This window comes from Maylandia zebra, linkage group LG3 (assembly GCF_041146795.1).
Source record: "Maylandia zebra isolate NMK-2024a linkage group LG3, Mzebra_GT3a, whole genome shotgun sequence".
NCBI classification, from domain to species: Eukaryota; Metazoa; Chordata; class Actinopteri; order Cichliformes; family Cichlidae; genus Maylandia; species Maylandia zebra.
This window is the reverse complement of record NC_135169.1, coordinates 29,021,770-29,045,835: the sequence shown is the minus strand read 5'-3', so window position 1 is coordinate 29,045,835 and position 24,066 is coordinate 29,021,770. Positions and strand designations below refer to the sequence as shown.

The 24,066-nt window shown below is 38.4% G+C and overlaps 1 protein-coding gene across 2 annotated transcripts; it reads right to left on the bottom strand.

Annotated features, from left to right (window-relative positions):
- Nucleotides 1-816: 816 nt before the first annotated feature.
- On the bottom strand, nucleotides 817-23,673 carry casq1b (calsequestrin 1b). Of its 2 annotated transcripts, XM_004563513.4 has the most exons (12): nucleotides 23,269-23,673; nucleotides 6,828-6,860; nucleotides 4,976-5,069; nucleotides 4,540-4,640; nucleotides 4,215-4,326; nucleotides 4,030-4,103; nucleotides 3,695-3,825; nucleotides 3,152-3,197; nucleotides 2,956-3,010; nucleotides 2,538-2,638; nucleotides 2,302-2,376; nucleotides 817-1,583 (listed from the first exon to the last, which is right to left on the bottom strand). In XM_004563513.4, exons 1-12 carry the CDS (start codon nucleotides 23,503-23,505, stop codon nucleotides 1,281-1,283), a joined length of 1,362 nt encoding a protein of 453 aa, XP_004563570.3. In that variant the 5' UTR covers nucleotides 23,506-23,673; the 3' UTR covers nucleotides 817-1,280. The 2 variants fall into 2 exon arrangements, with proteins under 2 accessions (XP_004563570.3, XP_004563571.3); XM_004563514.4 differs by lacking the exon at nucleotides 6,828-6,860 and having other exon boundaries at nucleotides 23,269-23,672.
- Between the last annotated feature and the right edge of the window lie 393 nt (nucleotides 23,674-24,066).

Below are 24,066 nucleotides of genomic sequence, written 5' to 3'. Positions count from 1 at the left end.
GAGGGTGCACCACACCAACTGTGTAGGAATAAAATATAAATAGTAAGATCCTACAGTGTTTACTATCTTTTGAGTCTCTTCCAAAAACATCTTGTCAACCCTTTTCTAGCTATGACAAGTTGCTTTCTCTCACTTTTGATTTTCCTTAGTAATTTATGTCACGCTATTTCACTTTGCATTTGTGTCTGGCAGCAGCTGTTGCACCAGCTCAAAATACCAGTGATTAGAAACAGTACCGACCTTTGTACCTGTTGTGAGTCAGTTACTAACACCAGCTTGTAATTCAACAAACGCTCTCTTCACCATGTCAGTAAATAAAAAAAGTTATTTCTTTTTGTTTTGATTTGATTTTCTTTGAGAAAGTGTTAACATTCCTATTTAGGTTGGAATACCTTGAATATTTAAGATACTGGTTAGTCTGAGAGAAAGATGGTGTTTTTATTGTTAAACATCACAATGACATCATGTTCAAATTCCACTAAATAAAAGCAATTCTTTTTTCCATTTATCAGTGCCATCATTGATTTCTATATCTATTTACCACTAGTTTGTTATTTTGAAACATTATACATGCTGTTTATAAATCTAAAGCAAAGAGTGTCCTGTTATTTTGTCTTAGATGTAACTAAATAAATTTAACTAAAGTATTCACAAGCAAACCTAAAACAAACCCCATTATATTTCTTGCAGACCAAACACGGAGTTTTGTATTCAGCATTGCAACAAGCATTTAAATATGAAAGATTAAACTAATTCTTCTGCTAATTCTAACTGCTCAAACTTAGTGTACATAAACTTCACAAGACGGCAACAATCTTAAGACTGTCGAGTATCTTTACCTTTATTTTCTTTAAAAACTTTACAAGAAAGTGTTTCTTGTCCTCAAGTAGAAAACATGTCATTAGAAACAGGCTTACAGTATATTAAAGAAAATGAGAAATGGGTGAACCACAGTCTATTACATTACATTACAACATTAAGTTGACTCTATACTCACATTCACTGTGAACATTTTGAGTCATTAGTTTTATGCAGTCAAAGGGCATACAGTAAATACTGTAACATTTTAATCTGCAACCTGTTCATCAGCAAAGACAGTAATTTCTGAAAATCTCCTTTTCTAACTGACATTATAAAGTTCCCCGTAAGGTCATAACATTTGTCCCCAGTAGGAAACCTGTGGGTGTGTTCCCCACATGATGATAGAAAAAACTGGCACTACATTTGTGTTCTGTCACTAGAGGCTTAATCATAGTGAAGTTAAACATAGTAGAAAACATTTATTCGTCATCGTCGTCATCATCGTCGTCGTCATCATCATCGTCGTCGTCGTCGTCGTCATCATCGTCATCGTCGTCATCATCATCGTCGTCGTCGTCGTCATCATCGTCGTCATCATCGTCATCGTCGTCGTCATCATCATCGTCATCATCATCGTCATCATCATCTTCATCATCTTCATCATCGTCATCGTCGTCATCTGGATCAATCTTTCCAGACAGAACATCCTCGATCCACTTTTCGAGCTCATCAGCTGTTGGCATGTCTTCGTCGTCATCCATTTCCATCCAAACGCTGTCAGCCTGCCGGTGACAGACATTTATACATTCAAAAGAAAAATTCACATTTATGCACATGGGCCCTGCATGGCGACTCATTTCCTTTAGGACAATATAACAGTTGTGTGTTAATGGCATGTGCTCGCCACACACATTAGACAATAAAGGAAACACAAAGTCTTCCCTTTCTTTCATATAGATTGCCTTCAGGGTTCATTTGACTACTTGTTAACAGTTGCTGGATGGGCAAGTTTCCCTCTCCTTTAACTTGTTACTTGATCTCCTCTACTACCCTCAACGCTATTTGGTCATTAACGAGTGCCAGGAAGTGAATCAAAATGGCAAATTTAGAAACCATGAAACTAAACAAAGAGCTTACTATTAAGCTCCATTAAGAATCTGATTCAGCTAAGGCCTCATCAGGACTGTTGTATATGTGTCACATTTGATACATTTTTGTTAGACAATAACAATTGTAGTTACTTTAAGAAAAGTTACTGTCAAAGTGCTTTAATCTTTCAGAGACTGTTTGGCAATGACACCAACAAATAGACCATGGTGACGAGCAAATACTGTTAAACAATTAAAAATGAGCCTGGATGGATGGATGGATGATTAGTTACACATGAATTTTAGGGTTTTTCCCTCTTTTGATTATCAAAGCATGAGGTAATGACCATTTGAGTATCTCATGCTGTACAGATAGCCTGTTTTTTTATGGGTTAGCTGAAAGTTTTCTTACATCCTCAACATCAACTACACCAATCTGAGGAGAAGAGAGGTCAATGCGGAAGGTTTTCTCCCAGTATGGAACCAGCTGAAAGGAGAAACAGAAAAAAGGAAAAGAAAAGAAAGCATTAAATGGAGACTCTTTTTTTTAAATCATTAGGGTAATTTTTATCCTGTAAGTAGACTACATCATGAACACAAATAATTTCCAATGTAGTAGATATGCACTTTAACTGAGAAAATTCATACCAGAGGGAAGTTATCAGGATCAATCCAGATGATGCTGAGGTTAGGGTTATCAGTGTTATCACGTGCCACTTCCTTGAGAATCTCCAGGAATTCAAAGCCATCTAGAGATAAAGAAAGGTCAGCTATTGTACCAGTGATACTGGAGTATGGGGTTCATATATGAATTTCGCACTGATTTAATTCATGAGCCATTTCCTCCCATCCACCCTGTGCTGGTGTGGATGGGAGGTGCTCTGGTGTCTGAACAGAGCTCTGCCAGCTGCAGCCACTAACCCAAGCCCTCATCCCAGGTTTCCACCTCTTAGCCAAAGCCCTAGCCTCTTCTTTCTTATCACTGGCTCATCTCTTTTACAGCCTCTGCCTCAGTGTGTCCACATCGGTTCACCTGTTTAGTTCTAACACTAAGGCAGAAAATCACCTGGATCATCCTCCTCAGCAAAGGCAACAATGTGTTCTCCGTCAATGTCATCCTCCTGCAAGTGCAAAAGAGGTTCATGAAAGTATTTTGAATATTTATGCTCTAAAATAACAACACAAGTAACTCTGAATATGATATGTTGAATGTTTTGGAGGTTTGTTTGTTTTTTATTACAAAGCAATCTCAGATCTCTTACCCAGATCTCATACATGCTGTAAGGCTCAAGTTTCCTCAGAGTGGGCCTGAAACATAAAACAATCTTAAAGTTTATAAACACAAAACAGTTTTTTTTAGTATAACATAAAAATGACGAGAGTATTTTGTCATATATCACTTATATGAATAAGATGATGCTATATTGAAACATGACCACCACCATTGTTGTAATTAAGTTAAAAACTGTAATTGTTTGACATTTAAAATGTTTATGTTTATGGTTAACAATGGACTTTTGCAAAAGATCATGCATATTCTAGCATAACAATTGCTTTAAAAGTTACTATCAACAACGGTACAGTGCAGGAGAGTAATAGGAGCGACCACTAGATGGAACTGCTAGATTAGTGTTCAGCATGAGGACAAAACTACATTATACTACATATAAAACCACACACACATATGGACTTTACTGCTATAGTAATATGTCTTGGTCCTCTCTGAGAAACCCAATCTAAAATGTTGGAAACACACAAACAGCCACATATACAGTATCCTTAAGGTCTTTATGTCAGTATCCCACCTATCATGCTGCTCAATGAATTCAACAATCTCAGACTCGATGTAGGGCTTTCCTGGAATAGGCATAGGTTCATCCATAAATGGCTCATAGAAATCAACCTCATTGATCTTCAGTTTCAGCTTCTTGGCAATCTGAAAGAAAAGAAAAAAACAATGAACTAAGGTAGAAATAAAGTAGCACAGCAGTGATTTTTAAATGTTTTAGACACTTGATACAAAGTAAATGCATACTATAAAATATACGGTACCAAGCTCAATTATATAACCTTAAAATTTGAAATTAAAATTGCTAAAATGTCCCAACATAATAGAAATACTCAATCAGGCAGTTTAAACCTTGGGGTCAAATGTGGCATAGAATTTGACGAAAGGGTGGAACTCCTCAGCAGCATCGTTATACTCAGTGAAATCTGCATGGTAAAAACAAAAGGAAAAAAAATTTCCACATTGAAAAAAAAAGCAGTATTAATTGCTTAGGGTCTTTTTGAGACTCAGCCTTTCAGTCTTAATTTTTAACATACGAGAAGATCTTTCATTCTTGAAGTAGCCGACAAGCCTGATGACCTCATCCATGTTGTAGAAACCCTTAAGCTCACGGTCGTTGCCGATGATCTCCACGGGGTCTTCAATCACCTGACAAAACAACAATGAAATGATGGAACTGTAAGTTCAGTTTATTAGCATCTTAAAGTTGGATAGAAATTAATAATAATTAAATTAATTTAGCAATCCTTTTAAAAGATAATACAACTGAAACATGCATGTACAACAGATGTATCGTAAGAGATCTGAAGTTAACAACGGTTGAATTTAAACATCCTTAATGAATGACAAGAATTTGCTTACATCATAAAGAAACTCAACCAGGGTGTCGGCGGCTAGCTCTCCATCATACTCAATAATCTCGTTATCGGCAAAGATGTAGATACTCTCCACTTCATCAAGACCTGGTGCAAGAAAAGTGTTTCATTATAATAATATTTCATTTCATAGATTTTTAAATCACATTTATTTTTGCTCTGGTGCAGCAATACTGTCAGTTATTCAATAGTGCAATACTGTGTACCATGTTTTAGGTGTTATTACGTGCTGTAACATAACTAGAACATTTCATTAACAAAAAAAAGAATCAACTGAATCAATTTGATGAGAGCCTTTTTTTCTGTACATAAAGTGACAGCATAAAGAAAGGCTGTGAGAAAAGTGGGAAACAGTGGGATTTCATAGATTTGCATTGATCGAAAGACCCTTAATTTTCCAGCAATGTTTCTGTCATGCTCACCAAGCTTTTTAGCAACAGCAGCATCCTTCTTTTCATCCACCAAGCCAAACCCAATGTCCTCATCATCAAAATCATCCAGAACTTGGGCTGCAAGCTATATAAAGGGATAAAGACAAAAAGAAGTGAGTTGAGCATGTGGATGGGAAAAAAGAAAATAAAGTGAATGTTGTGTGAATCTACTGCCATACCTAAGCTGATTATGCCTCAGTCTGATATTTGTGATTCATTGCTCTGACAATAGTGGGCATTTTTTAATCCCTGAACACCATTGAAAACAGATTTTTGATTTCATTTACACAAGTAAACCCTTGGCATTTCATCTCATTTTCAAGGCTTAAAGGCCAAAGCTTTGGATTGCTGCCTTGCACTTTCTCAATCTCAGTGAAACCAAAGCCAACAATTGACAGCCATCATAGCTGGCAAGAGAAGAGGAACGACAGCAAGCTTTCCAGAAGAACAAGAGGGGCAGAACTTGAGCCAACTACGTCAAGGATAAGAGACGTCGCAACAGGTGTGATGGAAATAAGAGCAGCTCATATTTACTGAACATATACATGCACATACATATTTAAACAAACTGTAAACATACATCTTATTCTTTCTCTTCACACAAGTTCAGAAACCATTTCAAACATATACACTTTTCCATTTGTACTCACTTCTTATTTTTTATTACATACATTACATTACATACATAACATGACGATCGACCATTTAAATATAAGGTTGCACTATGAAGTGAGTCAAAAGCATAATACAGCAGCCTGCAAAGCATCATTGCAAAATGGGTAGCATTCATAAGTGACAAAATTCTCCAAAGCACCAGCAGTAAGAGCCGTAAACTGTGGAAAGCATCTCCTGCTTCACTTTAGAGACAATCTTTAGTGCCATCCATTCTTTTGGTTTCCCAAGTTCAGACTGAGTAGCTTATGTCTGAGTTGTCTTTTTTTTTTCAAGGCTAATTTCTCCCAAATCAGTAAAAACAAAAACACTTATGCACTCTTTCTTAGTCTATGGATACTAAGAGTTTTCAAAGTAGCTTCCACAAGTGGGATTATCCCAGAACAAAACCTCCATAGCACCGCATCATGTTTTTGCCACTTTATTTTACACAATTTATACTGAGAGGATATTGTTATAAATATTGAAGAAAAGCAGCATGGTTAGCTTTAGCTATATTAGCTTTAGCAGTTTTCCAGGCATTAATCTAGGCTAAACTAGCCACCTGCTAGCAAAACATGATAGAATTGGTACTGGGCTTTATCTGTTTGAAAGTAATTATCATCTCAAAATGCTTTTTTTTCTTTAAGAAATAAATGTATTTGACATATTCTCCACCAATGAACAATTGAAACAATTTGTGTTAAATAAAACCTCACCTGCACGCTTCACTGCACCTGCATGCTGTTTTCTAACTATTTTGAGGTACAGCTCATTAGTTTTAATTTTAATGTGTCTTCACAAAAAAAATACTATAAAGAGTTGTATGAAAAATTAAACAACATTATTTTTTTAATGATTTGGGTGAAGTAGTCCCTTGTTGCCGATGGTTGCATTGCTGTATAGATAAATAGGCAGGAGGATGGATGGACATGTTAGAGTTTAATGAACAGATCAAGCTTTTAAATGAGTATACACTTACTTTTCAGAAACGTGAAGTTAAACTTGCACAGCCCAAGCTGCTGCTGCTGCTGCTGGACTTTTTTTGGTCTGTGGTGCATGTTGTAACGTCACATGATCAGTCAACGAGTAGAAGAATTGGAACAATCAGCAGATACTTCAGCAGCAGAGAAATCCTTATTTCACAGCCCAGCTTTGAAACACTTGACACAAGAGGCAGACCTTAACATACCTGATAGATAAATGCTGCTTGACTTGTGATCAACTGCAAGAAGAAGTAATGCTTTAGGGGAATGCACAGTGTCTTGATTTACAGAAAATTGGAAAGGCCCTCACTGCACACAGAAGGCTTACACTGAGCTTATTCAAAGGACTATCATGACCTAAGGACTTCATGCACAAATGTACTCCAAGTACTGAAATACTGACCCTGCAAATTAAAAAAAAAGATAACTAAGTGGAACTACTACATTCAATTATTGAATGGTTTATTTTATTCCATTCCAAGTGGCAACCTCTGGAGTTGAAAAAGTCCAAAAGTGCACAAAACTAGTTCCTCGAGGTAACTACACACTCTACTTTCCATTCCAGATATACACTATATGGACACAAGTACTTGTCCACCTACATATTACGCCTACATGGAAATATATGCCATGACAGTGCATGCTACAATGTTAATGCCAGAAGAGGTTTGCAACTCTGCAGTTATATGAATCAGCAGAGTCTTGGTATATAGATACTATGCACTTCAGCACTCAGTGACCCTGCTTTGTAACTTCCTTACAGCTTCCACTCTTACCACTCTTTACCATCTGGCAGACGTTACAGGAGTCTGTCTGCTCGGACTACAAAACTTAAAAACCGTTTTTACCACCAAGCCATACGACACCTCAACCACAACACTTAAACACACACAACACAGTCCACAGGACGCACTCAGAAGCTACCTTGCAGCTTCACAAGTACTCTGTTTAATCTGCACTGGTCACTCCACTTTATTGTTATTAATATTTATATTTAAAAAGTGCAATACTGTAATTTTCTGCTGCTTATTCCTGTGCAATATCCCATCTGCCCTCCCGTCATATTTCTTTGCAAGATTCTCTTATTTAATCACTAGTGTACATATATTTATATTTATAGACACATATATATTTAGTTATCTTTTCTCTTTTACCACGTCTCTCTAATATTTTGCTCTTTACTATTTTCCTATTTTATTATATTTTATTATATTTTCATCTACTGTACCATGCTGCTGAGTGACTGCTGCTCGTCAAACACATTTCATTGCAATGTTGACCCTGTGCTAACTTGCATATGAAAAAAATAAAACTGAAAACTGAAAATCTGAAAATCTTGAATAAAACAGCTTACAGTTGATTGTGGAATATCTAAGAGGAAAGACATTTTAAGAACTGATTTTTTGTGAATCCTACATTTAAATTCAATTACTTCTGGTTCCAAAAATGCCAACATGCCAAACGTGTGGCTTAAAAATAGTAAGTCACAAATTAGTGGTGGCATCTGATGTTTTTTTATTTGAGAAATTTCTGTTTGAGGATAATACAATATTACATTTTACTTTTTTTATTCAAATATAGAGTTTTATAAGGCAATTCGAATTAAAGTAGCTTTAATAAACAACAGTATCAGAAGCCATTTATCACAAGAGGCCCTGAAGTATAATAGATTATATTCTGGGTGCTTGCTGTGGGGAGAGAAGGCAGGTAGAGATGATAAATCGAAGAAGCTGATGAATAGAGGATGATGCACAAAAAGTAAAGATTTACTTCAATCATCCAATCCAATCAAGCTGACCAGCTTTGTCTTCAGGGTCTCATTTCTTTTCTAGTGTCAAGATCACACCTTTTCCATCTTGAGATATATATGTATTTTTTATATATCTCACCTCACTTCACCCCTACTTATCTGTTCCCTTGCTATCATCCAACCCATGCTGAAATCTGAGTGCGCGAAGCCAAGTTAGAGGTCAGCAGCGTAATTACTTGGCTCCATCTGCTAATGCCCAGTCACAGTCAGCTTGTCACGTGATCCCGATGAGGAAAAGCACCAAGGTGAGCTGTCAAAAACATGCTCTGGCTCCCTGCTGCGCTTGGCTGTGGCATCAAATGCTGAGAAATGATTGAGAGCATAGACTGTACAGTGCAATAGGGGATCACATTTCGTCCAATATACAACTGTCCACTGCCTACTAGGCTAACCTGCTAGCATCATCAGTGTGAGTGGAAGATGTTTGTACTACTGAGAAACCCTTGTAAAATTGCATCAGTTGTACATAATGCAAAATTTGACTGCACAAATTTAGCATCAAAGCTTATATATGCATTCATGAAATTATTTCCTATTTCACAAGAAATTTGTAAATACTCATTAGTGTCAAAAGCAGCCAATGGTGGTTTGGGCATCTGGCTAGGATCCCATTGGAGGGTTTCCAGAAATGCCCAGGTGGAAGCAGACCCTGGAGCAGACGGAGAACTCGCCAGAGAAATAGATATCTCATCTGACCTCAGCATCCCCCACAAGAAGGAACTGGAAAATTTTGCTGACATCTCAATCAATCAATCAATCAAGGCTTTATTCGCCACGTGCAGGTTGCCCTGCAGTGAAATAGGACCCCAGCCCCCCCCCCAACCTTACACACACAACACAGACATCACATGGGGATACAGGTCGGAGATCGGTAGCGTTACAGAAAAAAAACACAGAAATATACACTACAATGGGAAAGTACAAGAGGAAAAAAAGAGACCTCTACTCATGCTGGGCTCCTGGGAGGACAGCATGAGAACAGGAAACAAAACAAAAAAAACTCCTCTGCACAAAAAAAGCACATAAATGTCCACAGCACAACATTATGGAACACGTGACAAGCCACAGGGTCGGGTGGGGGGTGAGGAGTAATCCGAAGCAAACACAGCAGCCATCCTGCCCAGCGCTACCATTCCAGCGCGGGCTTAGACCCACCATGTTCCCAAGAGGGAACAAGTATTGAAGGCGTTTGGAAAGGGAGGGGGGATGAGTGTGTGCATATCAGTGTATATGTATGTGTGTGCTTGTCCAGACACTTCAGATATATCGCTAAAACAATTCAAGACACAAATTAGAAGAATATAATTATATTAATATGAATGCCTTCCATCAATACACCAACACTATATGCACAGCATCTATCGAGACAGACATCCATTCTTTCAGTTATTTCCATTTTTACTTATTTTTCTAAGTTTCGCTATAATAAGTTTCAATGGAGGCTCTTCAAAGTGATAGTGGTAAAATTATATTAAAAATAAGCCACCCACTAAATCAGAATCACACATCTTCACCTACTAATAGCTAGGTGGAGTTATGTCCTCTATTATCTGATAAAAAAAGTGTGTTGAATTGATTTATTATAGTTTTGAGAGGTGGATGCAAAACAGTTTAGTGTCAGATCTATATTCTTTCACCTTGTTTAAACAAAGTATTTAGCAAGCGTCAGACATGTTATATGAAAACTGAGTCTTTCTTGAGATCTTTTATAATGTCCACCTTTATATTTCAAGAGAAAAACAAGGTGTTGTTTGTCATGCTGAAAGTTCACCATGCATAACTGACTGACTTCAGTAAAAAAGCTTTGAACTTAAGTTTCAGTGCAACAATGCCAGCACGTACTGTGGGTTTGTTCTGGGTATGTAAACAATATGTTATGTCATGGTTCTGGGTCCTTTTGACACAGCATTTTGAGCTTCATATGTTTTGATGTGAGTCTGTGTTATGGGTTATGTTCTGATTCTTTAGTTGTGCTGTGCTGTGTTCCCTCTGTTGTCATGTCTGTGATGTCAAAGTGTCTGCTCGTGAGTCTGTGTCTGTAAGTTCAGTCAGTGTACTTCCTGTTTTACTTTGGTAGTCTTCAGTCTGTGTGCGTCAGGTTCTGTTTTGGTGTACTCCATCTCGTTGTTGTGTCAGCCGTGTCTCCCAAGTGTTTGCTCTTTGCCCTGTTCCCCTTCTGTATTTAGTGTCTGCGTCTGCTCCTGCTTGTCGTCGCGTTGTAACCTCAAACTCGCCTGTGTGTTCCGTTTCAAGTTCAGTTCCCAGTATCACCAATTAAAGTTGTCTGTTCTGAGTTGTTTGAGTCTTTAAGTTTACTTTTGCCTCTGTGAGTCCTGCACTTGGGCCCTTCATCCTGCCTGTCTGCACACAGCCATGACATGTTATCAGTAACACATTCGACATCATATACCCAGCATTCTTCTTCAGCCATAACTCAACCATAAATGTCATTCCCTCCTCCAGTGAAAGTTCATGAAAAGAGCTGACCTAGTTGCTGTTTCCCTCTCTGTCGTTGGTTTAGCTATGACTGAGACATTTTTGCTTTGCACCAGTGCATTTCTGGTCTATTCCTTGAGTGAACACATGAGCACTTGATGAATCATATGTGTGTGTGTGTGTGTGTGTGTGTGTGTGTGTGTGTGTGTGTGTGTGTGTGTGTGTGTGTGTGTGTGTGTGTGTGTGTGTGTGTTTGACATTATGATGTAAGTCACTCAGTGAAAACCTAAAGGACACAAACCCAATCTCAGCCTGTAGCAGATTTGCTGTTAGCTTTGTCACTACTCCTTTAAAAAAACATCAATGTTTGTTCCTTAAGGTTGATGTTTTAGTGAATACATTGTTACAGGGTTTTGTTTTCCTCTCTGTTATATATGCTGAAGATACATAATGGCTTTGTCATAACGGATGCTGTTGTATGATAATGACGTTTAAGTAAAATAAATAACATTAATTCTGACAATGCAACAATATCACGATTCTTAAAAAAAAATAAGAAAATGATGGTAAAATCAACAGGATAGTATACTGCAAATCAGTCTGTAACATGCACAATAAAAAGGCAGAAAACTAATTTTCTCCAGGCTCTGGTCTGCAACTCTAAAATTGCTTAATCTTTCAAATGAAGAAACATTAAAAGCTTGTCACAGCAGGAATATTTCCCATTTTCCTGTAGAATCTGGTGTCCTGGGATCTGTGCAAAATTAGAAGTTCAGCTGGTTTTCCTCCTCTCAGCCAGACAGTAAATTAGTAATGGCTGCCGTAACACATCAGGACGTTCTACACTAGACTGTTACATAACACTGCACCGGGGTGGTCATGAAAGATTCAGACACAACAGCGCATAAAAAACCCACTCTGACTTCCAACTAGCGAGCGTAACTGCACTGTTCACAAGGAGACAGTCTAGGATTTTCCACAGAGATTAGACTTTCAAAGCTACTGTCTTTTCAAATGAATAATTTTAATTAATACAATTTTAAACAATCTTATAGATTTCTTTTTTAAGTTTATTCTATTTTTTTACTTCAGCTCAGCATGCTTTCTCAGGAGAGCTGATGAAATGCATGGAAAGCTTTTGGAAACCTCAGAGGCACAGAAGCTGATTCCCTACAGCACACTGTGAGGACAGAAATGTCTGGGACCATCTGTGAATCTCCTGCATTTGTCAGGCCCACTGTGGAGAGTTAGAGAAGAAAAGAGAAAAACTGCACATGTGTTATTTTACTAAAGCCATTTAATAGATAAGAGATGTGCCAATGCAGCCAAGAGTGTCTGTGCACACACGATTGCCTTCCAGTGAGGCACATACTAGGAACCATGATGTGTACTACTGAAAAATATATTTCACCAACTATAGCAAAAATGGTACACCTGCAACCATCTGCATAAATGATGGCTGTTTTCAATTTAAGTGGTGCAGCAAAGTATTCATTAGCAAGCATATACATTTTTATTTATTTATTCTTGCACAAGAAAAAAACAGGAAAGTAAAAACTGATGCATTAACCGACCATGCTAATTTACTGCTTGGAGACCTTTTGTTAAAGTTATTGGTACGTGTGTGTTTCCAGCAACTCACAATGTATGCAGTGAAAATGGGCCATGGAATAGCTGCAACAAACTGCTCTGTTACCTTAAAGTATGCAGGAAGTTAGATTTGCCAGCATTTTTTTTTACAGTGCACCATCTACAATACCAGAAAAGCTGTTGCAGACTGTACACTAATACTTTTAAAAAAATGTCCTCTACTATATATCATGAACTCCTCAGCACAGCGCTTTCAGCTGTTTGGTTGACATTACAATGTTGTTTTAATATTTCTGTTCCAACCCCCATAAACAATATGTACCCAAAACATCTACCCAGGGTACAATCTGGACATGTCGCCAGTCTATCGCAGGGTAAACAGGACAACAGTTCACACTTAAAATTGGTCTATGGCCAATTTTAGACTCTCCTATTAACCTAACCCCATGCATGTCTTTGGACTGTGGGAGGAAGCCTGAGTACCTGGAGAGAACCCATGCAGGCACTGGAAGAACATGCTGTCTGCATAGAAAGACCGTGGCCATTTTAACCCAGGTTAGGGTTTGACTAACCTTCAGTCCTTCAAAGCAGAAGATGTGCCTGATGCTTAACCAAGACATTTTAAAAAGGCTGTATGAAAACATGTGGTGCAAATCACGTTTTCATAACTGATTCACTATCACTTGGTGTTGGCAAGTTGGTGTCTTCCATACGAACTGCAGGTGAGAACAGCAAAATTTTTAGCAACCAAAGCAACTGCAAGTGAGATTCAGTGCCTCTTTGTGACCAATTTCCCACTAGTGACTACACAAACCTCCATCAACCACTCACACAGTTAGCAGGGGATTTTTCCCATACAGGCCTCTCTTACTGAATCCTGACAAATTTTACATTACCATAATTTCTGCAAAGACTAAAAAATAAAACACTGTATTGTACTTGAAAAATATCAATATCTAGCTGTAAATATGTTTTCTTCTATTTCTACAGTGTTAAATTTATGGTTGTATCTCCGCAATAAACTGCAAGAAAACAATTTCATACATGTCCTTCTTCAGGTCCATCACGTTGTGGAATAGAGATGTAAGCTGGGGTTTCAAAGTCACATAATTCATATTTAATTTTTTCATAGTGCACCTTGATCCCTCCCATTTCCCTAACATCCTTCTGCAATGAATAAATGATATGAAGGCAGGTGCACATGCAAATAAAAGAGGTGTGGGTTAACGAATGTTTAGAGGATGGAAAAGGCAAAAATGTGTGTGTGTGTGTGTGTGTGTGTGTGTGTGTGTGTGTGTGTGTGTGTGTGTGTGTTATGTTGAGGGAGAAAGAGAGGATAGCGTGGAAATTTAGAGATGATTGTACACATGGAAAAAACTACTCATACATGAAACACTGCCCATGTCAGCGACTGGCAAGCTGTGTAGCATCACACTTTGTAACATGGATGGATAGATGGATGGAAGCAGTTAATAAAGAATTAAGCATAGAAAAATACATCTGGTTGTGTTATCTCAAAACTGAATGCAATCCCATACTGTTTTTCTTTTATTATGACCAATTTTAAGCTATCTGGTAGAACAAGCAAATACCCAAAAACCCTGCCACACGACAAAAGTCAATAATAGCAGAATTTCATTAGGGAAAACTGAGTTTGTTGGTATGAGACATTGCTCTCCGTTGCACCTGCACTTCATATCCAGGCCCACTGTGGCTGACAGCTGCTTGATGGAGCCCTATAACGATGATAAACCTGTCAAGTGGTTTTACCGAACAATATTGCAGATGTGCAAATGTAATCTGTGGAGGCTGTTTATGAAAATACTCAATGCTATTCATCTGCAGAGAAGGGCATGCTGTCTCTGTGATTATATTCAGGAATATATTTTATGAAATCACATTAACTAGCTCGAATTTTTATACCTCAGAAAGATTAAACAGATAATTTAACGCCTGGTAGAGTTTCAGTGCGATCAACCCGAGACCAGTAGTTTATCATATTTACCTTTCATGACAAAAAACACATTATCCAGGTATCATATTGTACCATGGATCCTCGGGCCATATGCATTACTGACCACAGAGCTGCATAGTCACGCCTGGGATTATTGAGAAGAGTTAGAAAAAAAATAGAAAAACAGACATTGCATAAAAGCTTCATGGTATATTACCACACAAGGCTGCAAAAATATCATTTTAACTCTTTCACACCAACCAAATAAGGAGGTACACTCTTCTATTATTATAAACAACAGGTGGGTTTTGACATGGAACAAACTGGAGCAGCCAGAATGCCAGTCTCGCTGGCAAACAAACATCTTTATCTATCAACACAGATGAGATGATGCCGCAGAATAACACCAAGGACAGTTCACGTATGCATAACTCCTGTCGTATCCAATGATATCACATCTCACAAATTTGTTCTTAATTTAGTATGTCTTTCACACTTTAAATTTTGGGACCAGGAAAGAAGATAAGACAGGATTAGGTCTCTCACAACTCAAAAGCTGTGTTATTCTATGTTACATTTTGACAGGTGTGTTACTCGTCACTCTCATTTGTCCCTATAATTTTGCCTTGCATTTGGAGGAATGACTCAGAGGCTGTCAGATTATCTTCAAGACTTGTGTGCATAGCAATTTATTGAAGAGGATGGACAGACACACGGGACTAACAGTCCTGTGAAAAAACAATAGCCCTTTTCCAGTAGTACCTTCTTGGTTGGCTTGGTACCAGGTACTTTTTTAGTACCTATTGGCCTCGAGTTCCTAGCAATCTGAGGCAATCCAAAAATGTGACGCCAACTCATCAAATGACTGCTTGCCACTGATTGGCCAGTTAATGATGAGTCATTAAAGCGACTCATTTGAGAAAATTAAGGAAAACAAAGGAAATGGCTGCACAAAAACCCTGTGGTCCTCAAGTCTGACAAAAAGCCACAGACCAAGCAGCAGGTAAATCACCTCAACATCCTCCATTGCTGTGTTTTGTCACATGCAAAAGACCTTTCAGCTTGCAGTCAAGGTACTAAAAGGGCTATAAGTACACCCCATGATTCAGTAGAATGTAGAATTACTTTTATCAGCAATAACTTGGTGTAAGCAATTTTTCTATGACTTTGTCAGTCTTTTCCACTGTTGTTGAGGCATTTTTGGCCACTCGTCTTTAAGATGCTGTTTCAGTTCACTGAGGTTTGTTGCCATTCATTGATGAGGAGCTCTCTAGGAGTGCCACCACAGCATTTCAATCAGGTTAAGGTTCGGTCACTGGTCAATAATATGGTCACTGATTTAGAGGAGTGTATTTAACTGATTTTTTACTGATAATTGTTACGCCTTATTTTGTTTTTTATTCAACAGCTGCAGCAACAGTTGGTTTTTAAGGCTGGCCATTCAGATTATTTGCATTTTTTAAACACATGGCCCTTAATTTTAAACAGTGTAGGCAGCAAAAGCAAACTTCTGTTTCACTGTTGTTGAAATTTATTGCGGATTTCTATTTAAATACACAAAGAAATTCACATTATTATAATTACAAGAAATAAAGGTACTGTCTTTTTGACTGACTCATTTCAAAAGCTGACATCCTACACCCTGTATTTGAGGAGAATTTATGGGATTTCTAGTTAATAAGAGACCAGCAGCTTCAATTATAATTTCTCAGTAGTAGCTAAGGTTAAGATGCATTAGTGGTGTACTATTAACCCAACCAACTAAGACCATTCAAGTGTAAGCCTGATTTATATTTGGGGGAAGGCTTCAGCAGTCACTTTGAATAACAGTTACCACAGCGACAGCGTGACCTTTTCCCGGATCTCTCTGAGGATGGAAGAAGATTAGACAGGACAACTCAGAAGCCTCCTTCCTGTACTTCCTGTACAATATTGGACAACGTGCCTTGTGTGCACCCATGTGACTTTTTTTTTTAGCTATTAATATAACAACTACTTATAACTTAATAATTCTATTCTCCCTGGAGAAACATAGAAGGAAATGAACAGTAAGTCTATTCACTCTTGCCCAGCACTTTATTATTCAGTTAATAAAATATGGTATTATATGTCTTATTTAATGCTGTTGTGAATATTTGTAAAATCCAGGAGGACAGTGCATCGTGTTTGTCAAGACATATAAAGATTGAGGTGATCGCCAAAGTCAGACAGTGTGATGCTGTTTGAATTATGACTGTCTGTTTGCATTTTTGTGGCAAATCTATGTAACAGTTGCTTAAATTCAGTCTGGAAGTTGTATCAAATTGGCTGGGAGATAGACAGCTCCATATACAACATTACATGCCCACTATGTGGATGGATGTTTATGACATGACTCAATGACCTTGGAAAAATCATGCATTTATTTATTTTAAATTATAATATAAAATATATACAATTTTAGCAGTTCATTTTGTTATACTTTAAATATAACTGAACTACAGGAAAAGGTGATGTGAAATAAACATGTCACAGCTTGTTGGGGGCTGATTTGATGACTTCAGGCAAGCGTGAAACCCCCCTTTTTAAAGTGAGAACAACCAAAGTATGCAAATGATCATCTCAGAAAACATTTATTAAACCCTGAAGCAGATGGGCAGCAGCAGCAGAAGACCACACCTGTCAGCTAAGAACAAGAAACTGAGGCTACAATTTGCATGGTAAATGGTAAATGGCCTGTATTTATATAGCGCTTTAATAGTCCCTAAGGACCCCAAAGCGCTTTACATATCCAGTCATCCACCCATTCACACACACATTCACACACTGGTGATGGCAGCTACATTGTAGCCACAGCCACCCTGGGGCGCACTGACAGAGGCGAGGCTGCCGGACACTGGCGCCACCGGGCCCTCTGACCACCACCAGTAGGCAACGGCAAAAAAGGCAAAATTGGACAGCATAAGAAACTTTAAAAATGTTGCCTGGTCTGATCTGTTTTGATTTCTGCTTTAACATTAGCATGGCGTGATCAGAATTTGGTGTAAAAAACAGGAAGGATGGATCCATCCGGGTTTGTATCAATGGCCGGGCTGCTTGCATCAGTGTAATGGGATGTGGGATACTTCCTTGACACACTTTGTACCCCTTAGTACCAAATAAGCATTGTTTACCTTAGTATTATTTCTGACCATGTCCATCCCTTGGAGACAACAGTGTACTCTCTTCTGATAGCTGCTTACAGCAGGATAAAGTTTGTTATGAACTCTACAGTCACCAGATCTCAGTCTAGTCAAACAGCCTGGAGAACTGGATATTCCCATTACGGATGAGAGCATAATGGGACAACAAATCTACATTAACTATATGATGCAATCATGTCATTATGAACTGAAATCTATGTGTCTAGTTTCCAGCACTTTTTTAAATCTATGCCACGAAGAATAGGACAATTCTGAAGGCGATTGGGTCCAGGCCAGTATTAGTGAGGTTTAACTAATGAAAGTCCCAGCTCCACAAAGATCAAAAGAGAAACTCATAAGTGAGGCAACATCATTAAAAGTTCTTGTGAATGATAACAAAAACAAAAACCCAACATGTATATTTTTTTATCGTGTTTTTAATAAAGAAAATGCTTATTAAGTCAGACCAGATGGCTCAGGAACAAATCCCTTTGTAAAAGGCTTAAGCACAAGAACAGAATATGAAAACAAAACTTTGCAAAATAGTCTCTAAAGCGTTAAAGCTATTCCAGACAAATTCTTTGTAATATGTTACTCACTGATTAAAAACATACCAATTTAAGAAAAATAAATAAATCAAGAATGAAGGAGTAATTTGATGTGGCTCCTGCTGTTTTCACAGTTTACTTTCTACAGTTTACTGGATGGTACAAAGGGGACCATAGCAACATAGTCGGCAAAACAGAGAGCTGGTGTGTTGCTCAAGAGTGTGGCAAGAAAAAGACAATCTGAGCGCAGTGGAGAGACTGGTGAGTATGAGCATTTACAGTACATAGCAACCAAAGATCAGAGTTCAGATCTGTAGATGGACGAAGAGAGAAAGCAGAAAAACAAGTTGTGATCAATGTTTGCAAAAATTGCTTATGAATCTAAAGTTTTCATATTACTGATGCAATTATTTTCATGTGTTTAACCAGCGTAACATTGAGTACTTACTCATTTTAATCACTGCTTTTGGCGCTTAGATGTTAATTTTGCTTCCCGTCCGTTAGTCTTTAATCATATCCTAATGACTTCTGCTTTGTAATATTTGTCATAATAATGTCTGTCATAATAATGAGATATATTTATAGCTGTTGGTGCTGCAGGTGGAGGTTGTATTTTAAGACCAGCACATTAGGTCGTTCAAGTCTAACCACTGCCATCTAAATTTGCTTCCAGTCCATTAAACAGATTGTTGCTGTCACTTCGCAGCGCTGTTGGACATGTGTGATTAAACTCCCACATATCGCATGGAACTAAATAAATGCATGAGAGATATATTTATACTCGGTTGCCTGGTGAAGCATGAAAACTTCTATCAAATTATCACTTTTTATTCTTCTGTCACCTCTTTATCAACATATCAACAAGGAAAAAATGCACTTCCAGATTCTGCTGACATGCTAATTAACTATAGCAGTAAAGTAGAAGATTCAGCAAGGACAATTCACCATGTGCTACTCATCTATATGTGGGGGGGTTTTTTTGTGTAGTTGATTTTTTTTGGGGGGGGAGGGGTTGGGGGCGTTGCTCTTTTTATATAAATAATATATAATTTGTTATGTATAATTATTTATTTAAATGACTTAGGTAGGTGAAGCCAAAAATGCCTCGCAAAAATACGATATGGTTTCTTGAAAATAACTGAGTGGTTAAGGAAATTTACCTGTGAGTACAACTAGGAACTGCAACAATAATCAATAAGAAAAATAGTAACAGTAAGAGTAGGTTTTGATTTGGCAGAGTTGGCAGAGTTTTGTGCCAAGTGCCTTCCCCGTTTTTGGCCAGTGTAACTTACTAATTGAAACACTTTAATTTGAGTTTTCATAAACCATAGCTACTACAAGTAAAGGGTGTAATTTGATTACATCGGTTCTTTTTCACAGACTAATGTGACTACAGCTGTGGTCAAAGGTGACATGTTGGGCATGTTTTTGGAGTGACTGAGTAAGTCTTTGCAGCACACTGGAAAGTGCTGAGTTTGCTGGTAACGTATTTCACCAGTGCGGTCATTTTTTACCAGAGTTTGTTTCCAGTGAGTGAATATCTTTTTGACTTGCTCTCTGGATTTGTGATGTGTGTGTATGTGTCTGTGTCAAGCCAGCATGATCTTCATATAATTTCCCACATATATGTACAATTGAGTGAGCTTCTTCACAAACACATGCAGCTAAATGCCATTTACGACATCCAGATAATTCTAGCATGAGTATAGAAATCTGTGAAACCAGCTAAAGTGTGATTGATACCAACTTCTAGTCCTTAAAGTGAAACTTCATGCTTCTCATTTGGTGTTAATGTCTGAAATCTATGAAGTCTATTCGAGCTTCCTGGAAATAACACTTTTTGTTTTCACTTTACAAAGTCTGTGTGAAGCGATGGGCAGGTGGTCAGATGCACAAACATGCACACCGTTTGATCAAGGAGCCAAAGTTTGAGTCTTATCTGAGATTATTTTCAGTTATACTTTTACTTGCTGCTTGCATTCCAGAGTGCACAGGTTATATGTAATACGTCACCACTTGCAAAAACCATCTATAGAAAATTTTCTGAGTGCAGGTCTTTTCAATTGATATAATCTGCTAGCACACCAACTGTGTCTGCAAGACATAACTGCATTTCTATTTCTATTTAAATGAAGGCTATGCATGAAAACCCTAAATTAAACATAACTATAGCTTGACATTTACTGAAATTAAGATAATCAAGTCAATGTTAATAAAAGTTGTAATATATTTATATTTATTTTGTTGCAAAGCAGAAAGAAAGAAAGAAATAAAGAAAAATGATGAATAAATACATCCCATCATACGTGTCATTCCTCGCTTTTAAACAAAATTAGTAAAGATCTGAGCCCCCGAGCTCTCCACTTTAATAATTCACACTTTCAGATTCATAGGTGGTAATGACCAGCTATTTTAAACATCCCCTTTGGAGCAGAAGGGGATGGTTTGTGATTGGTCACGACTGGCGGGAAGTCAGTAAGAGAGTAACAGTCCCGCAGGGACATGCTCCACTAAGCATCTCTTTCTCCAGCCAAGAAGCAGCACTTGGCACCACAGATAGGAAATTGATCAGATCCATTGACTTGGGTGTGTAAATGATGGTTTAACCCTCTCAGGCTCAAATTAAACTTTTTGTTGCTAATGCACAACCAAGTCCTGCAGTGGTACTTCTGAGTAAAAAAAAACTCATAAAATATGTATGTGGGGTAATCAAGTTGTTAGTTTTTAAGTGTTGCAAATCGGCAACGCCTGCCTTTAGAGGGTTAAGACTTCAGCCTGTGTCCAGGGGGGCATGTAGTAAATGAGGGAGATGTAGTTGATGTGAAATATGGCCTTAAACTCCCACAAGGGCTTTAGCCTCTTGCTAAGCATGCAGCTCTGTCCCAGTCTATTTCCAGCGGTGACTTATGCAGTCTAGTGTAAGGTACACTGCGCTTCTGTAAGAAGACACTTCTGCTCTGACAAGCAAAAGGCTGCTATGGTGAATATACTGGCTGACAGCAGGACCCAGGTGCATCAGCTGTGGATTGTCTAATAAAGAGTTGTTCATATTTATTCACCTAATAAAAGTCTTCTGAGCAGACATACTCTCCCTCCTCCTTTGGCTGATTAGCAGTATCTCTGGATAATCTATGAGTAAGTGCCTGCCTCAGAGGTGCTTAAAGGAGAAAGGGCTCATTTACTTCTGCTTTCACAACATTCTGGCTTTGCCTACATTTGCTGTTGCACTTACATCATATGCCATGCAGATAAATGAGCATGACATCATGTTATACCATAATTGATGTTGTTAGACTAAAAGCAATTTGTAATAGGTTATATTTGTACTGTATACAACATTTTAGGCTTAACATAGCTAGAGGTAACCTGTGTGCAGCATTGAATATGGTTAACCACAATATTTTACCAGAGACATTGTAACACACTGTTGGTTTTAAAGGAACTGCACTGCAGAGGTTTGAGTTGTATCTGTCTGATTCCAACACGTGTATGGAAATGTGGAGTCTCAGACATGAAAATTGCAAAGTTCCAGAGTGTGCTCTGCTGGGACGGATACTTTTTATATTGAACATGTGTCCCTGCATCCATTGTCATTGTTATGTAGATGATACCGAGCTTTATTTATCCATTAATCCAGATTATACAAGTCAACTATACAAGCATGTCTTAAAGACAAAGGCCTGGATGACCTTGTATGAAATTCATACAAAACTTATTGTTCTAAAAAAGAGCTTATTTTAGCTACCCTCTTATTCAATCAGAGGTCAACAAAGCAGTAGATCCACATACGTATTTTACACAATTATGCTAAGATGTTAAGTTCTTCGAAGTCTCAAACCAGGGAGCGGTCATGTGTTAGGTCAATGTGTTAACCACTACCCTATGGGCCACTGTGTAAACACTATGAGATCAAAAGGATTAATATTTTATGATAATAAAGGAATAATATACATTTCTTTCCCATTTCCATCCACATCATGGTCATGTGTGGGCTTGCAACCTGTCACAGAGCTAACGCATAGAGTCAAACTACTACACACCAATAAACCTAAACCAAAGCATGTCTATGGGAGGAAGCCACAGTATCCCAATGCAACCTTCACAGATGCAGGGAGAACACGCAAACTCCGCCAGGTCGGATTCCAATCCAAGACCTTTCAGCCCTGGGGTGACGGTGCACCACTGTCCTGCCTCATTCCCATGTGGGAATTAAGAAATATACAGAACAGGATGAGGCACAATGAAAAAATTATATATTTTGCAGTCATGACTATTCAGTATTCGTGAGACTTTAATGTGTAAATCTCGTTGTTTTTTCACCAGATTTTTTGTCAATGTTCTGCTGTTACTTTTGCAAAACTCATATTTTACGTATTCCTGCAATGGTTAGCATGGTTGGTGTAGTTCTATGAAGGCTGCAACATCATTTCACCTGAGTTTAACTTCAATAAGAATCCAAGTCTCTCCTGAATGATGTAAGCAGGCAGCTACAGGGGTCAATTAATCAAGTTCAACAAATAATGAACAAATAATCATTATCATCAACCATACCTAAAGGTAGCTGGATTAAATGAACAAGCTGCATGACACAATAAAATGTAAATATGCCATAAGTGTCCACATGGACAGGTTATCCTGTAAGGTCTTCAAAGTTTCAGTTATTTCTGTGAGTTTGTGTGAAGATACATCAATTATGCTCAACACTGAAACTGGAATCATTGTATGATTACCTAATTTGGAAAATAATCTGATAACAGGTGACTGAATGCATGTTAATCCATAGTCTAGACTTCCAGATGAGTACTCCCCTGCATCTTTTCCCCCACATTCTCCATTATGGCTGCCTCTCTAAAGCATTCGTCCATGGGCAGCCATACTCGTGAGATGCCACAATTGAATGATCTATTAATTATTCAACTTGGCCTCACTGAATAATCTGTTCTTTTTTGCCTTTCTTCTTAAATGTCAAATGGGTAATACCACTCATCAATAACCCTAAGTGTGAAAGCTGCGACTGCATCCAGGAACCCCCAGTGTGGTGCCAAATTGCCCATCTGAAACCTTTCCCTCACGCCCCTCCTCCCACCATGCCCCTTCACACCCATGCACCACATATTCATTCAGTGTCATTATTTGGCAGACACCCACCTCCAGGGCAATCTCCTCTATCTGCAACTGCTTCATGGCACTGCGATTCCCATCCACATTTTTGTGGTAGTAAAGCACCATTACGTCATACTTCTTCATGATGGACTTGTAGTTCTTGGCACTGAGTTCATGGACCCGGTCTTTGCCATCATACTCAGGGATCTCCAAGCCCTTCTCTCCCCAGCACAGGGTCCCCAAAGAAACGAAGACCCCTAAAAACACCCAGCACCATTTCATGGTTATCGTCACCTGTTCGTTGCAAGAACTCTTCTTCTCAATGCCTGGTGATAGCGGGGTAGAAGGGCAACTAAAATACTCTTAAAGAAGTTAATGTTGTCCCAAACACAACTTAGTGTCTTCTTCTTGTCCCGCAGGCTAGAGAAGAGCAGGCCTGACATTAATACCCTCCTTTTAAAACAGATTTGCACATGGTTTTGCTGATGTCACTAGCTAAAGAGGGTGGTACCATTTTCTGGGGCAGTAAAGGGGGCACAATACTGATCCTGCCCATCCGCAAGCCATTGGCTGTCTAAAATGTAGGAATGACAGTGGTGGGGTCAGTCAGGGTGGATAGTGCTCAGGAAAATAGCAAAGGGGGGGGCCAACATAGGAGGAGCCATGTTTAGGCTGTAGAGCCACCTGTTTGGAGCTAGAGCTATGAAAAGGGAAAACAGTGTTGCTGGCTGTTTGGAGAGCTGCAGATACCATCCTAGTGTCTTTGAGGGCTGAAGGTATGGATAGATGTATGATGAGAGTGGGTAGAAAGGAGAGCTCTAAGATGCCTTTCCCATATTAAGT